Source organism: Synchytrium microbalum (genome assembly GCF_006535985.1).
Source record: "Synchytrium microbalum strain JEL517 chromosome Unknown SmJEL517_scf0017, whole genome shotgun sequence".
Lineage (NCBI taxonomy): Eukaryota > Fungi > Chytridiomycota > Chytridiomycetes > Synchytriales > Synchytriaceae > Synchytrium > Synchytrium microbalum.
The window spans coordinates 30,027-46,521 of NW_022158366.1; the positions used below are offsets into that span (position 1 = coordinate 30,027).

Consider the following 16,495-nt stretch of genomic DNA (forward strand, 5'->3'; position numbering starts at 1 on the left):
GAGCAAACATAAAGGATTAATACTATTATTTACTCGTTAAATGCAGATCAGGTTGCTTTTGATCGTTCAAGAATCCTTGGATCTCGAGCTTTCAGCAGCCAAGTTGATTGAAAATTCTTGAATCTATAAAAGTTTCGCATTCTGACCTGCAAGAGATATTAAAATTTACGAAATGATTAAAATCACGTATAATATCGCGTCGTAACCGTTCTCTTTTAGTGTTGGTTGAAGCTCTCATTCCTGCAGTCACTCTGCTGCTGCAACTTTGAAAAAAGTCAGTTGTTGCAACAAGAGAGAACAAACGGGAACTAGGACACAAGCCAGTCAACTATAGTATATCTGGATCTGATTTGGAATTACAAGTAATCCTGCTTCAACCCCAACAATGATGGCTGGAGGTAAGAACGTTGATCAACTCGAAGCATGCGCATTTGCTGTGATGATGTGATTTGGACGATTGAACTACTATAGCTAATGAATATCATATTACAGGATATGGAGGTTTTGCTGGATTTGGTGGTGGTGGAGCTAGGCCTGGTGGTGGAATGCAACAAAATCAAGACAACAATATGGGTGGTGGTTTCATGGGCGGTGGCCAAAGTCAAGGAGGAGGTTATGGCTCTCAAACCAATGACTTCGGTGGCGGAGGTGCTGGTGGTGGCGGCGGTGGAGGAAAAGTACATTGATTCCCCATTCATTCCACACATACAAACATGATGACTTGACAATCATCATCCCCACCATGATAGAAATCAAACAATCAATCACTCCGACCAGTCTCTATCAAACAATTCCATGAAGCCAAACAAGTCGTACCTGATGGACCATACAAGCTGGATGGTGCTGAAATAACAAATGTGCGCAGTCAAAACACCCATGGCAGCATGAATCAGTTTTGTTCTTTTGCATTCACCACAATCAAACCATTTCTAATTCAATACATGTTCTAGATATCTATGGTCGGCAAGATTATCAACATCAACGAACAATCAACTACAATCACCTATACAATTGATGACGGAACTGGCCAAGTCATCGCCAGGAAGTGGTTGGATGATGCCGACAATACTGATGCAAATGCTCAAAAGAGGGGCCAAGTCAGGTAATGATCATACTTGAATGAAACGTGTTGGTAACTCCTTCTAAGTGCCATTGCACATATCAACTACATTCTAGTGAGGGACAGGACGTCAAAGTGTTTGGATCAGTTGGCAAACCATACGCCAGCAAAAACAATGCTACCGCACAAGACAAGACAATGACTGTATATGCCATTCGACCAATCGGAAATCCTGATGAAATCACCCTACACAACTTGGAAGCTCAATATGCTCATTTGTATTACACGAAGGGACCATTGCATGGTGTAAGTGCTTTGACGAAAATGAATCCGTTATTCACTATATGCATTGAAACTGGTTTCGTTTTGCTCATCGACCTTCGTTCTACTCTCGAAACGACTAGCCCAACAACAACATGCAAAGCGGATATGGTGGTGGATTTAATGGACAACAGGGATATGGAAATCAAGCTGGTGGATATGGCAACTATGGCATGCCAAATCAACAACAACAAGGACTGAACAACCAATACACAAACCAAGGTGGAGGACCACCACGAACCAACTATGATAACGGTCTAAGTGCTGTGCAAAACAAGATCATGGATGTTTGTCGATCATCTCCTCCTGGTGGATCTGGCACCAATATTGCCGTCATTGTTGGTAATTTACGAAGTCATTGCAATGAAGCACAAGTGAAGGCTGATATCGACTATCTGGTGGCTGAAGGCTTCTTGTTTTCGACTATTGATGATGAGCATTACGTAAGTGTTTGGTGAATCGTTTTGTGTGATTGCAAATGGGGTTCTACAAAGCCCATAGGGTGTTGCATCAGGTTTACTCTTTTTTTTGCCTAATTTTAGAACGTTTGTGATGCTGGTTCATAATCAACACGCACGCACGTATATATGTATAGAGTGAGTTTCTTGTTGTATAGTTTGCAATACCCAAAAACAAAGGTTTTTCTTTCAAATTAATCAGCTGTGGTGACAGTGCTATGTTTGTTTTATTGATTAAAAGCAATGGTATGCTATGATAAGTATGATGATGGTGATATATAATATCGCGCAGTATCGAGCAGTCAATGAGCTGGCTTACTCTTACGGAATGGCACAAAGGGACACGCCTCCCCTTCATACAATGAATACTTTGGCTTCCTATTCTCCACCAAGCTAGCAACCAACTCATTCACTCTGCTCTCAATCTCCTCTCTCGCAACCACATAATCCTCATCAACACCACCACTAGGATCGGTGACATTCCAATCCTCGAATCTCTTGCCCTCCTTCCATTCCGCAGGCACAGTAGCACCACATCCACACATACTAATCACAATATCGAAATCCTCTGGTTTCAAATCCCATATCCCTTTAGAGTATTGTTTGGTGATATCGATTCCGATTTGCGACATTGCTTTTACGGCGTTTGGGTTTACGACTGATGTTCCTTCTATGGCTGCCGAGTCTACGTGTGAGATACTTCCTTGGGAAGAGGCTAGGACGTGGTGTCCAAATCCCTCTGCCATTTGAGATCTGCACGAATTGTGTCGACACACAAAGAGGATTGAGTTTGGAGTTGATGCAGTCATTTTTTGTTCCTGCTTGGCTATATGTAGAGAGGTAAGAAAGGTGCGAGAAAAGACAGTTTGTTTGCAGTTCCTGGACGCCCAACAGCAAGGCTACATTCGAAGCAAGAAACTTCTTACCTGTACGGAGGATATACGATAGTGCTGTTGTAACGAAATAGTTTACAAATTAAACTGTATGAGAGTTGTCTCAACCAATCAAACGATGTCTGTCAGCCGTTATCTGAGAAATATCTGAGAAATGTGTATGAGGTTTTTTTGGACCAATCAAACGTGTTGGGTCATTTTTCTATCTTCCCCGAGAAAATTACGCACACATCTTTCACACTTGCAACTACAAAGGAGCTGTATCCAAAGATGAATCCTAACGAAGAAGGGCATCCAGTATCAGCCAACGGTGCCATTCAGGATGTAAAACCAACCGTTGAAGAACTGCCTGCAACTGCACAATTATCGCTTTTAGATCGATACCTTTATGTTTGGATCTTTGCATGCATGGTGCTAGGAGTGTTAATAGGAGTATTCGTGCCCTCGATTCAAAATATACTGGACTCTGCTCAGCTCGTTGGGGTGTCTGTGCCTGTTGCTGTGGGACTGCTGGTTATGATGTATGTCATGTTTCAACAATGTTGATCTTTGTTGCTCTGGGCACGTCTCCATCCATAATACCCCATATTAACTATTCCCATCACTGATATCTCAGGTATCCTGTCCTCGCCAAAGTGAAATACGAAACAATCCCCTCTCTAATCGCCTCAAAACATTTCGTGAGCTACCTAGCACTATCAATCTTACTGAACTGGATCCTCGCTCCAGCTCTCATGGCTGCACTGGCATGGGCAACGCTTCCTGATCTACCGGAATATCGAGCTGGACTTATGCTGGTTGGCACGGCACGATGTATTGCAATGGTGCTGATTTGGAACAAGTTGGCACATGGAGATGCAGAATGGTGTGCTGTGCTTGTTGCGGTACGTTGATTGAATATTGTGTTGTGTGGGTGTCTCTGGAGAGTTCTTGACTTGTTTTTGTTTGAATCTAGGTGAATTCGATATTGCAAGTGATCTTTTATGGTCCGTTAGCATACTTTTACGTTGTTATTGTTGGACAGGGACCAACGCTGGGTATCGATATGTGGTTGAGTACGTGCTGTACCCTTCCTTATCTTTGTATTATGCCTCAAACGCTTACACTGAATACTTTTGGAAACTTAGTCTTCAGAAGTGTACTTGTGTTTCTCGGTATACCACTAGTCGCAGGAGCCCTCACTCGTTTAGCTCTGAGATTCTCTATGCGTCGCAGCATGACCAAGGAGAAATGGATGGCGACTCAAGCTAGATGGTACGATGATACATTCATACCCATTATTGGTCCGTTCGCGTTACTGGGATTGTTGTATACGATCGTGATTATCTTTGCTCTTCAAGTAAGTTTGTTACACTGCTTGCGCAAAAAAAGTATGTAGCCTTCCTTTGACTAATGCATTTTAACTTACAGGGCAACGCAATCATACACAACATTGGACCAGTATTCCGTGTCGTTGTACCACTGCTACTATACTTTGGAATTGTGTTTATCTCAACAATCTACATTTGTGCAAGACTCAAAGTCACATTCCCAGTTGCTCTTACGCAGTCGTTTACAGCTGCATCGAATAATTTCGAGCTAGCTCTGGCTGTTGCGATCGCCACATACGGAGCTACTTCTCAAGTCGCACTAGCAGCGACAATTGGACCACTGGTAGAAGTGCCCGTGCTGTTGGGATTGGTATATGTTAGCAAGGCCTGCAAAAAGTATTATCCGGTTGTTGATGAAGTTAGTGATGAGACTGTGGACCAAGACTCGGTAAGGCGGTTCTCATATAGCTCGAAACATGATCGAGCTAACACATCGCTAATTTATACAGACTGTTGAGAGCAGTATTGAGATACCACATAATCGACGAGTTATATCTATGGAGTCAAAGTAGATTAGATCTGCAACGATACTTTATTTATATGGAAGGCATAATTAGTTACACACATTAGTACTAGATCTACAATTAAAAGAGGACCGAGCAGATGTTTTGAAAGTTTCTTAGACCTCCATCAACATTGCGATCTAGCCAATGTACAGCTTGAAGAGCTGGAAGAACCTCAATCCCGTAGTTGATGGACATTTTATGCTCCAAATATACGTCCTTGTTATTTGTTTACCTCACACTTGTCGCCCAATTAGGCATTTCAGAATAAGCTGCGCTCAACATTCAACATCCAAGGAAGGAAGCAAAGGCACGTCACACAAAATCTTTCGTGATATGCCACGTGAATATATGCGTCATGATATTTTATTCCCTTGGACCCTCTCAAGGCTATTTAACGGCGCCTTCGCTTTACATGATTTCTAACATCCATTGGAACAACAACTCTGAGGGAAGGAGATGCAGCAGGACAAGAGACACCTCTAGTCACTGCTATATAGTAAGTACGATCCATACATTTCTATTTCAAGCCTCCTCTGGCTCCATATGTAGAGATATTCTCATCACAAAACGCAATTTTCAGTTGCAGCTTTTAAGAAATCTGAGTGGTGGGGGCTGGGGGCTAAGAGGACTCAGGTTTATACTACAAGCAAGAGCGGCTGCTACGGGTTCACTCTTGGTAGTGAGGACGTTTAAACCATCACAACAGCTTGTTTTACTAGCATGTGTTGAGAATAGTTGAAGGTGGCAGGAATGCCCAAGTAGGCTTCGGTGATTTCCTTCATCTTTAGCATTATTACAGACAAGATGTCTTCAGGAGCCAAAGTTCTGGTTGTACCTCCAAATTCCACTTGTACAAACGGTTTGCCTTCATGGTTGACAATCTATATAACGAAAGAGGGTAGTTAGTGAAAATGTTAACCGTACTTGGCGCACTCGTTTTGTCGCCTACTCCATGTTAAACACTCGTGCACAACGCCACAAGTACTCACTCACCCGAGATGATGAGTGTGGAATACGTCAGACTGTACTTCAGGATCGGCGACTTGACGTCCCATCAATCTCTTGGCGTTGCGTACTGTGTTGCTTGGATTGATTGTGAGAGCTATGGCATCCTTCCCAACCAGATGAGTTGGATCCGCGAATGCTACCACCGATGGAGTGCTTAAATTCCCGTATTCTTTGGCTAAATATGAAAAATTATCATATTAAGCTGTCGCATTTAGAATTTCATGTTTAAAGGCGACGAAGTTTGATGTAACTACCAATGATGTGAACTCGGTAGTCCTTCCAGACAGCAACACGCTAATGATGAAGAGATGGGTAGAATTGTGGAATTTAATGCGAGAATTCGAGCTTCTTACAGCTGGTTGTTCCTAAAGTTGACAGAACTTTGTGTCAAGCGCCTACAACGTTGTAAGTGACGAAATCACAAAATAGAAATAAGCTGTCACAGCTGTACCAGTATCAATACTAATGGCCTTGCTCGCGACTGTCATCATTTACCTATTATTCTGATTCTTGACATGTTGGTAAAGTACGAGTGTTAGAAAGGGACAAATGAAAAACTGCAAAGCAAGGCGTTCAGAGCCTATACACCAAGAAGTTAGCTATGGTTTACAAAAGCAATGTCTATACGGTGGCAAAGGCAAAAGATACAATTTTTTATGGATTTTTATACTATGGTGGTTTTATGAGACTTTTGTGATGAGAAAAGCCCACGTTCAACGAAAAAATACCGTCAAAAGATAGTAAACGACAAAGAAGAAGCGTTGAGGAGGCTTTTCACTTTTGGTCAAGCTCCCTATGACATTGAATATAGCAAGTATAATGAATTAGAAGTGAAATGATCCGAGTCTTCAAGTCACAATACATCGTTGCGATGATTCTAAAACAGGGAAGAAATACTTAGTACTCAAGAGATTTTTGGTTCTTTCAAATCCTCAAATACATCATTTTGGAATTGCTATAGGTATCATACCTTGTGATTTCGATTGGTCAAAATCCTAGATGCAGATACACCACAAGCTTGCCCGTTACGAGCAGCAGTAGTGACTTTTCTATATTTAGGACGTGGCTCATATTCCTCATCAGATTCACCTTCCTCGTCACCAGTTTCGTCATCATATTCATCATCTTCTGTATCATCATCACGATCAGATACCTTTCGAGCACGTGTTGGCAGTTTACCAGATTTTACATTACGAGTAGGTGTAGCAGAGTTGTTGTTGTTGTTTTCTATATTCCCATTTCCAGATTCCGGTTTACGAGTAATGAGTAGAGCAGCCATAGCCAACAATTTAGCGGCAGCAGCATTATCATTTCCTGCTCCGTTTGCAGCACTTGCGCTTCCAGTACTTTGAGAGCCTAGCTTACGATGTCCTGGCTGTACCCACTCCATCTTATAGAGCTTGGCTTGTCCATCGTTCATGCCCATAGCAGCAAGTCCATGTCGTGACAATCCCATACAAGTGATTTTACGACCAGGAAGTGTATACTGATTCAAATTTAGCGAAATCATGCGATTTCGTAAATCCCAAATAGTAATTTTGCCCTTGGCTGACAATGCTAGACCCCAATGGGGAGATTGTACTTTTATTGAGATTATTTCAGAGTCGCTGGCGTTGATCTTGTTACCTAGACTCATCCAGACAATGTTGTTCTCCTTTATCATTCGTGGTGTATTAGCGCCGTGGTTGAGGATTCCTACACGGCCGTCGGTACTACCCACGATCAAGAATCCTTCGGAGAGCATGGATGCGGAGGTGACTCGGGCTGATAAGACTGTTTCCTTTGTGATTTCTAGAGCTGGATAGGACATGGTGTATACGATGCCATTCAAAGTAGTAACTACCAAGTCACGGGAGTTATTTTGTTTACGTGGAATGACGGCAGTAATCATCGAGTCTAGTGGTTGTGGCGAAGCCCGAGTAGTTGCTTCGGCGTCTTGGATATCCCAAATCTAGAGAAAACACTTGTAAGCAAACATGCATAACTCACACTTTGCAATTTGATGACGTTACCCTTATACTGCCATTGATATCACCAGTGACTAGCTTATGTTCAGTAACCCAGCACAGCGTATTGATATCAAAAGTCGCATCAAATCCTTGCAGCCATTCTTGACGGTGCAAATTCCATACAGACAAGGTACTACCAGCCAAAACAGCTAGGTTTGAATTATCAGGTGAAAATTCCATCGAGGCCTTTGATTTTGATGCAATGGCTGTGACGGCCAGTTGAATAGTGCTAGCAAAATCGAAGATAAGTATTCGGTGTACGGTAACTGTGCCTACTTTGAAGACGCAATACACACCATATGAGACGAGAGAGGATGACATCGAAAATAGCGATCGAGTTCGAGATATTCAAGGAGGCGAATATGCGTCCGTTGTGAGAGAAGGATACTGCAGAGATTCTGTTAATAGGGGGCAAATAGAGATCAAGTTAGTTTCTTGGTAATGTCGGTTTTGATCTGTAAGTACCGTGAGATGTGTGCTTACTCGTTAGATAAACCATCGTTGTGGCGCAAGTCACGGAAGTAGTTGGCAGAGATATGTAGTTTCGGTTCTATAAAACAAGATATTACTAAAACTGCCAATTAAAAAACTCTTGATCAACGCTTTACTCACCAATAGCAGTAGGTTGGATCATTTTGATAGTTCAAGACGGTCGCTATAAGGTAAGTGTCTCAGCAGCGGATGGAGAGAGCAGGTTTGAAAATGGTTGCTAGTTGTCGACGAGTTCGGGATGCTACGATTCTATTAAACGGCATCGTGATGAGTTTCTACACAGAAACAGAGTGTTTTCGAAAACTGAGCAAAAACCAGAAGCGCAATCACTAATTACTAAAACCTCATCAGCCTGACCAATTCCGGGCTTTGTCATTCAACAAGACACGTACGGAATCACCGCTAGCTTTGTACCGTGGGAGCTGCAGCATACATTGTTTGCAGGTTGAATCACGACACCGAAAATCACAACATTTTTCAACCCAGAAAATTATTTATTTAAGAGAGTATGGCCTATAAACTGCCATAACAAATATGTGTTGAAGACAGTACTAGCACTAGCGAGACAGATTCAGTCCAATATATAATAAACAGTGGGACTTGGCAGATAAAGTCCACAGTTTTGCGGCATACATGTGTCAGAAGAGTAAAACGTTCATCATTTGACTGGCACTAGAGACGGAGAATCGCTTGGCGAGCTTCTTCCACTCGATTTGGAGCTTCCACTTCCGTTCGAAGTGCCGTTACTGTGAGTCGCGGCATCTTTGCTGAGCGACGTAATTCGCGTTCCTATACTGAATATCTTTCTTTTTCCTTTATGATCTTCGGACTCGTCACCGTCGTCTCTCATGGCTTCCAGTGAGATCAATGGTGCAAATCCAAGCTTTTTAGGCCTTACTCCTTCGATGCCGCACCGTACCCAACTAGATGACACAAGAGATAGTCAGCGGAAATGGCGTAACACGAAATCGGAAAATGATAATCCTGAGATTGATTATTTACCCATCATCAAAGTACCTAAAAATTTCACGTATACATTAGTCAAAATTCCAGGCAAAGAAAGACACAAGTTGAACAAATGAACTTACTCCTCGACCAAGACTATATGTCCTTTCAGCAGCTTTATTTCATCGTCCAATAGAGGTTCATAGTTCCTTATGACTCTAAACCGAGCTCCTTTTCGCTCGACAGGAGCCCATGCACTTGATCCACCAGCCCCTCTGGGAGGTGGCAGGTTTGGTTTGGCTCGATGGACTGCGGGCACCACGTCATCGTCTACCGCCGACTTAACAACAGACATTCCTCGGTCATTCACCTGCCACCCCTCACTATCTACAGGACCGGTTGATATTGGATTTTGGGATTCCGTGGCCACCTTATTTCTAGGTGGCGTCTCACCGAGTGAGACTACCTTGCCTAGGGTGCCTCCAACTGCTACCACACCTCCTACTATTTTACCAGATAATGTAGTGCTGCGTTTAGTTCGCTCCTTCATTTCTTCTTCTTCTCGCCAACCCCCCTTGACCTTCTTTCCGCGGGCTTCTTGTCGTACCCTTCGCCGATATCGGATGTACATTGTGAGGGCTACTATAGAGATTATGAGTGCTATGGAACCTAGTACCGGTCCAGCAATCTAAATGTCGATGGTTTACATCAGTAAACAAATGTCTGCTGATTACAATTCACAAACATACCCAGGCGTTTGGATCTCCCGAGCTAGGATATACACAGGTTATACCTGAGAAGTTCGAGACAGCATAGATCGGCGACATCGTAACAGTTGCCAGTATAGTTCTTTTTTTCAAAGTTTTCGACCTTATGCTTGCCGACCGTTTCAGTTTCTTTTTTGAGGTCGAGCTCACATCGGGAACCACTTGCGATGCTTGAGTAGCTGCATCTGTGGAGAATTCGGCGAGCAATGTATGCGGTATACCTTGTGTGAGTATTGGCATTGTAAAGTCCCACCCCAGATCAGACACAGGAGCGCCTGTGACTATGGTGATGTTTGGTTCGGATGCATTGTTGGCCTTTATGTAGTAGTTGACCGAGTTTCCTTGTACTAGATTATCATCGAAGCGGACTGCCACTGTCTTGTCAATTGCGGCATAATAGTGCCATGCATAGGAATTTGGTGCGATCTGCTGGTATGCGAAACAGACTTGATCTCTCTGGTCGTGAACAAAGTCCAATGGCAGATTGGCTGTTTGCAAATGTTTTGGGTGGAGCAAAAATGTTGGCGAATTGTACGGTGAATAGCGGTATTGAGGACTTACGAATCGGCGGCGTTGGTACTGATGTTGTGGGGACACCGGCGCCAGCTCCAGCAGGTGCAGCCAGAACACTAGTGGTGTTTTGTAGCAAAATCCACATCACCAGCACCCATTCCCACAATTTTACAACAGGCCGGCCCAGGCGAGACGAGGGATGATGCCATGTACTAGGCATTCGCAAACGGCAAATAGCTCTTCTACCGGGCTGCCAGCTGTCTCCTCTTTTCTGATGCAACTTCCAACTGGTGAATATTCGTGTGGTACGTGCCAGGTCATCAGCTTCCTGAAATTGCATGCAAAAAACAGCAACGTTGCTTGGGCTGGAACCAGAACGTATCGTCGGATTTCTCTTCAAGATCGTTGCTGCGCTTATACCAATATGACTTTTGATTGGAAGGGCAATTACCTAAAAACTTAAGTCAAGTATCGTCCCGAAGTCAACAAGAGACCAAGGAAGGACAGCATATAATTGCTGATTTTGTTCTACAATTTAGAACCAGACGCGTATCATCCCGTTTAACCACTCACTTGAAATCACTTCTTTGGTCAAGACCTCTCGATTAGAAGCAACGATGGGTGATGCCAGCTCAAGGTCGAATGACTTGGCAAAACCATCCAACGCGGGCATCTCCAATTCACGGCCTGCAGTCGGAACCATGAGACCGGCCAATGCGAGAGAAGCAGCGAACACCAGAAACAATTTCGACGCTGATCGGCCTTCCAGCACCATGCCACGCCAACTGAACCACGTAATACACTTGCAACAAGCTATAACAGAATCTAGTATCGACGGTGCCTCCAACGAGAGCTCTAGTACCCAATCCTTGTCTCTTGGAAGAAACGCTTCTGGTGAATTCAAACGAGACTCGGACCAGAAGAGGAATTCTAACTTTCAGCAGCCGCAACAGCAACCGATACCATGGACTAAAGAGACTCATAGAATCAGTATGGATCACCACATGCCTGCCCATTCACCACGAACATATCAACCTCCACAACCCACACCTACCCCAGCTGCACCCACAAAAACTTCAGACCATGTCTCAACAGACCGCCCTGTTTCATCTCGTGTCGTCAGTCCACCTTCCCTTTTACGCTCAAACACTGCGCCATCAAATGATAGCAATGTGAGAGAACCTCCAGTATATCAACATCCACCAGCCTACTCATCACCAACAAAAACCAATCCGGGCTCGCTTACATCACCAACCATGGTCCATTCCAACACGGCCGGACTGGATTCAGCTGCAAGTTTAGGAATTTCGTCAACTCCGGTTCTCAATGTTAGGTCTTCATCGTTTGCCATCCCTCGATCTCAAAATGATAGAGAACGATCGCCTTCACGATGGACATTACAGCGCAATAAGGCTAGAGAATCATCACAAAGCAGTCTTGGCTCTACCGGAATTGTGTTTAATAGGATGAATTCAACACAGCTGTCTCACCACACCATACACTACTCTGGAATCCGCAAAATCACTTTGGGAGATGTTTCCATTGCTCCAAGACGAAAATCGAGCATGTTTCAACACCAATTCAGGGGTCTTTCTGTCAACACAGCCGGGGGCCACAAGTATGGAGATAGTGGATCCGTGAATACTAGCGTCCAACAAGTACCCCATGTTGAAATCCAACCATTCCCTGTCGCTCTCGATCCCGAACTGACGTTTAGCATGATTGTGTCGCCATCGACGCTGATATTCAAGGATCCATACTCGGAGAGCCTGTTTCTGTCAGAGTTTTTGGATTTGAGAAGGCCGCTTTGGAGAATGGCTGGATTTATCGGAGTGCTGAGTGTGATACCCCTGACTATATATTCAGTATACGTCAGTGATGGAGTAGGTCAAGGATTGCCAGAGGTTAGTACTTGAACCACGTTCAAGTGACGTATATGCGAAGCACTGTTTTTGCGCATTCATACCAATAACGTTCTCTGAATTTGGAACTTTAGGGCCTGATCATGTCCTTTGGTGCAATTTTACCTTTCCTCGTGATCCTGCTCATGTCGTTCCTCGATGGGCCGTTCGTAGAAAGACTCGCCGATCCAATAGCAGCCCTCTCCATATTGATTCTTTCCGTTGTCTCGATATCCGCACGACACAGAGTAATTGAACCGTTCATGTCAACATACAAGCCAGCAGTCGGAATCATACTAGTTTCGCTCGCCTGCAGCACCTTTTTCAAGATTCGGCATCTGTTTATTGTGCCTGTGTTGGCCATAATAGTGATTGTTCATATCGCAACAATCTTGTCGATACCCAATGTAGATGTGGGAAATGCTGTCATCTCAATCATGTCTGTATTGGTGGCTTGTCTAGCCTCATCAGTCCATTCAAGATTCACTGAATACCTGTACAGAGCATATTTTGCCAAAGTACAGGGTTTGGATGGTAGTGCCAAAAGACTGATGGAACAATGGAGATTAGAGGCTGTATCCAAGATTAGTAAACATCAACGAGGCAGGACTCAGACTGCTGACGGACGTGCTGAATTGGAAACGCCATTGGAAAAGGCTGGGCTGGTGTTGAGAGATTTGGTGCTTGATCCATCGTTGAGTTTCGAGCATGCAAGAAGTCTGGATGTCGTTTTGGCTCTACTTGCTTCAGACTCGTTGATGACGCCTGAAATACGGCATGGTGCCAATGATACTGTCGATGCTGAACAACAGGTCAATACTTATTTGGATTTGTTTTTTTGCCAAATCTCTAAAAAATATTCCAATAGGCATGGCTGTACGAGACATTACGAAATGGCTCGTGGTCCAAGAACCCAACGCCAACTCGTCGAGGAACTGAAGTCGTAGTCGATGTCAAGGAAGACGACAGTAACGCCGTTCCAAACCTTCCCGAAACTGTCAGAGTCAGACCAACACCAACAGCCTTCCTTGCGTCAACACAAGCAGCTGCTTCCGTAGCTGTCGGAAGACGGTCTAGAGGATCTGTACCTGCCAATCACCCAGGGGCAAAGGTTATGGATACTAGTGATAGCAAGAGTAGAGAAAATAGTGTCGAAAACTTTTCTCGTAGCTCGGAACTAGGAACTGTACAGGAAGGTACTGCTAAACAACCATCGCTAAACACTACACCTGATATGTCGAATCGAACTCCTCCGACGGTGCCCGACGAGAACGCTGTTATAATAAGCGGTACTCTTGCACCAGTCAGATCCGAAAGCGTGACTGAAAACGCTCCAAGAGCAGTATCAGACCAATCCTCCTTCGACTCTGAATCCTCGCTTGAAGACATGAGATCAAACGTCGCTCTCGCAGCACTCCTTGATCAAGTTGATCATTGGAATTTCGAATTATTCTCACTCAAGGACTTGTCAAGATCAAAACCATTGTTGGCCCTCGGATCCTACTTGTTTAAACGTGCAGACTTGTTTTCGAGACTGAATTTAAATGAGTCTCGGGCTATGGCATTCATGTCCGAGGTGGATAAAGGGTATAGAGAGGATGTTCCGTATCATAACGCGTCGCATGCTGCTGATGTGTTGCATGGAGTGCATTGGTTGAAAGAACGATGCTCTGGAGTTGTGGAGCCTTCCTCGCTGGAATTGTTGGCGCTTTATACCGCTGCTTTGATACATGACTTTGAGTAAGTTCATGTTCTATGACCCAATTCTCGTTTTTCTTTGTTGGCTAACTGGCGGTGTTCGTTTTTTAGTCACGTATGTATTTTTCGGCATGACAAAAAAGGAACATTTGTTTTCGTGAATGATAGTACCAATAACCAATCCTCTTCAATTCCCTCTACCATAGCCTGGAGTAAGCAACAACTTTTTAGTGGCCACCACAGACGCAAGGGCCTTACTATACAATGACCGCAGCGTCTTGGAAAACCACCATCTAGCATCCGCTTTCGCCAAACTCTACCAGCCCGATCTTGACTTTATGACGAATCTAGTCCCCGTAGATCGTCGATACGTGAGAAACACCATTATCGAATTGGTGCTAGCTACTGATCTTGGAGGACAACACTACCCAATTCTGACGACATTTAAGAACAAGGTTGGAGTATCGGGAAGTTTCGATCCCAAGAATTCGGCAGAGGATCGGTTGTTGCTTTTCAAGATGTGTATCAAATGTGCTGGTGAGTGTAGAAGAGATTTGGGAACCAGCAAGTTTCCGATTGTGTGGGAAATGATGGGCTTTTTTGTTGACCGAATGAATCTGTCTGCTTTAGATGTGGGCAACCCTACAAAGTCATGGCATATCTATGAACAATGGACGGAGAAAGTCCTTCAAGAGTTCTTTGCTCAGGGTGATCAAGAAAAGGCTATGGGATTGCCAGTGTCGCCTTATTGTGATCGAGACATAGTGAGTTTTCTCGTTCCTGTTGCACATTTGAGTTGAGATTCACCATTGATGTTTTTCAAGGTCAACATACCTGCCTGTCAGATCGGCTTCATTGAATTCATTTGCGTGAGTCTGATATCTCTTTGTTGTTGCGAAGGGTCGATCTATAAAAACTCACATCACCAACTCCATATTACAGATTCCGTTATACGAAGCATTTGATAGCTTTGTGCCGATACCCGCCGTGCTAGAAAACCTGACCTCGAATCGATCCCATTGGGTCAAGCTACGAGACGAACAACGACCAAAAGAAGAAAAGAGCAATAGCAGTCCAAAAGACGAGCCCCAACAACAAGTGACTGTAAAGAAGCGCGGATCCATCCTTGCTCCCAAATCGCCATCCGCGCAGCATCAAATCCATCAACAACAGCATCCACCCACACAACAACAATCAAACCAACAGCAACACCAAATAGCGACGCCAGACAAATACATCGCAACAAAACCAGCCGACATTGGAAACAAATGGGACATATTACGTACCTCAAAGAGTGTATTGAGTTTAACGATATTCAATGGCAGGAGGCCCAGTGCACACCCACCAACCTCGGTAGCAGGATGGGCAAGTACAGATAACAAAGTTCACGGGAGAAGAGCAAGTGCTGCCCCTCTTAGTGCTAAATCATCACCGCGCTCGCCTGCGCTGGGAGGAGAGAGTGTGCTGCTACATCATCAACAGGTGTCATCACCAACGCTGCCAACAATCGATGGAATATTGAGCACAACTCATATTTAGGATGCAAAGGCTGACGGATATTCTGGTGTTATTTTCGGAATTGTCTTTGTGTATAAATCGATATACGAGAAAGCAATAATAGTGTATTGTAGTGACAAGCAAATGGATTGTGATGCCAAATTTGAACGCTGATAGTTCGGTAATAATCTCCGTCAAATCAACCTCTTGTGATTCAACGCAACTTGAACAGTCCTTGGAGGTATGAGCTTGTCGCTTCTCTTTGATGGTTGAAACCATGACGCCACGGAAAAAAAATGTATCCACCATATAAACTGTTGCTTGAGGTTCTTATCCTCAGCAGTACGATCTCATCAGCAACCTCTAAGTCAAGCAGGTCCACTGAACGAAAATTCTTATGTTTAGTCGCTTCGCTCCTGTGGGTAAACAGTAGTTCAAGGACACCATTGGTCCATAAAACCTGACAGGACATTCATGGTTACGTGTCGAATCAGAAGACTAGTCTGCTATTTGAGTCGGACGAAACTGTACAAAGGACTAAGAACTGGAACCTGGTATATCGAACGTCGGGATCAGGAAGATTTTGAACAAGAGCTTTTTCGCATTCTTCGTACTTGTAGCTGCTTACGCTATCATACCTCTCACTTCACTGCTCAAACATGCACACACCACTCTGGACATTACTTAGCAAGCATGCATAGACACATAGACCTTCGACCAAGCATCAGACACCTCTCCAAATTCAAACCATTTCACGTTTCCGGTTATTGATGGAGGTACCACAATGGTATTGTATAGCTTTCTTCCAATGATTTTTGATTTCCGAGCTTCTGTAAGGCACCTTCCAGTAAGTTTTCACTTGCCAACCAAAAAACTCTGTCTTCTAGGATCTGTAACCGCTCTTCTTCTTTCAGATAAGAGCACTATCACCAGACGAGAAGATTTGGTCAAAGCTGGGTATGCACCTTCGGCTTGTAACCTTGCTATTTTGGCGCCTTCTAAAGCCACCTCACTCAGAATCACTTCTCACTGAGGTATCTCCGGACTCAACCCAAAC

At 44.0% G+C, this 16,495-nt stretch overlaps 4 protein-coding genes across 4 annotated transcripts; 3 read left to right on the plus strand and 1 right to left on the minus strand.

Annotated features, from left to right (window-relative positions):
• Window positions 1-385: 385 nt before the first annotated feature.
• SmJEL517_g03291 (uncharacterized protein) lies at window positions 386-1,947 on the plus strand (the record flags this gene model as incomplete). Its single annotated transcript, XM_031169219.1, has 7 exons — window positions 386-398; window positions 472-677; window positions 750-857; window positions 951-1,102; window positions 1,177-1,366; window positions 1,465-1,824; window positions 1,924-1,947. 7 exons carry the CDS (start codon window positions 386-388, stop codon window positions 1,945-1,947), a joined length of 1,053 nt encoding a protein of 350 aa, XP_031024789.1.
• Window positions 1,948-3,002: 1,055 nt separating this feature from the next.
• On the plus strand, window positions 3,003-4,614 carry SmJEL517_g03292 (uncharacterized protein; the record flags this gene model as incomplete). Its single annotated transcript, XM_031169220.1, has 6 exons — window positions 3,003-3,253; window positions 3,349-3,616; window positions 3,688-3,787; window positions 3,860-4,071; window positions 4,143-4,490; window positions 4,552-4,614. 6 exons carry the CDS (start codon window positions 3,003-3,005, stop codon window positions 4,612-4,614), a joined length of 1,242 nt encoding a protein of 413 aa, XP_031024788.1.
• Window positions 4,615-5,297: 683 nt separating this feature from the next.
• SmJEL517_g03293 (uncharacterized protein) lies at window positions 5,298-8,259 on the minus strand (the record flags this gene model as incomplete). The annotated part of the gene is made up of 9 exons (XM_031169221.1): window positions 5,298-5,489; window positions 5,625-5,791; window positions 5,871-5,910; window positions 5,970-5,981; window positions 6,587-7,567; window positions 7,629-7,854; window positions 7,922-8,023; window positions 8,109-8,175; window positions 8,238-8,259. 9 exons carry the CDS (start codon window positions 8,257-8,259, stop codon window positions 5,298-5,300), a joined length of 1,809 nt encoding a protein of 602 aa, XP_031024787.1.
• Window positions 8,260-10,959: 2,700 nt separating this feature from the next.
• Window positions 10,960-15,480, plus strand: SmJEL517_g03294 (uncharacterized protein; the record flags this gene model as incomplete). Its single annotated transcript, XM_031169222.1, has 7 exons — window positions 10,960-12,246; window positions 12,339-13,055; window positions 13,112-13,983; window positions 14,216-14,478; window positions 14,572-14,705; window positions 14,766-14,810; window positions 14,884-15,480. 7 exons carry the CDS (start codon window positions 10,960-10,962, stop codon window positions 15,478-15,480), a joined length of 3,915 nt encoding a protein of 1,304 aa, XP_031024786.1.
• Between the last annotated feature and the right edge of the window lie 1,015 nt (window positions 15,481-16,495).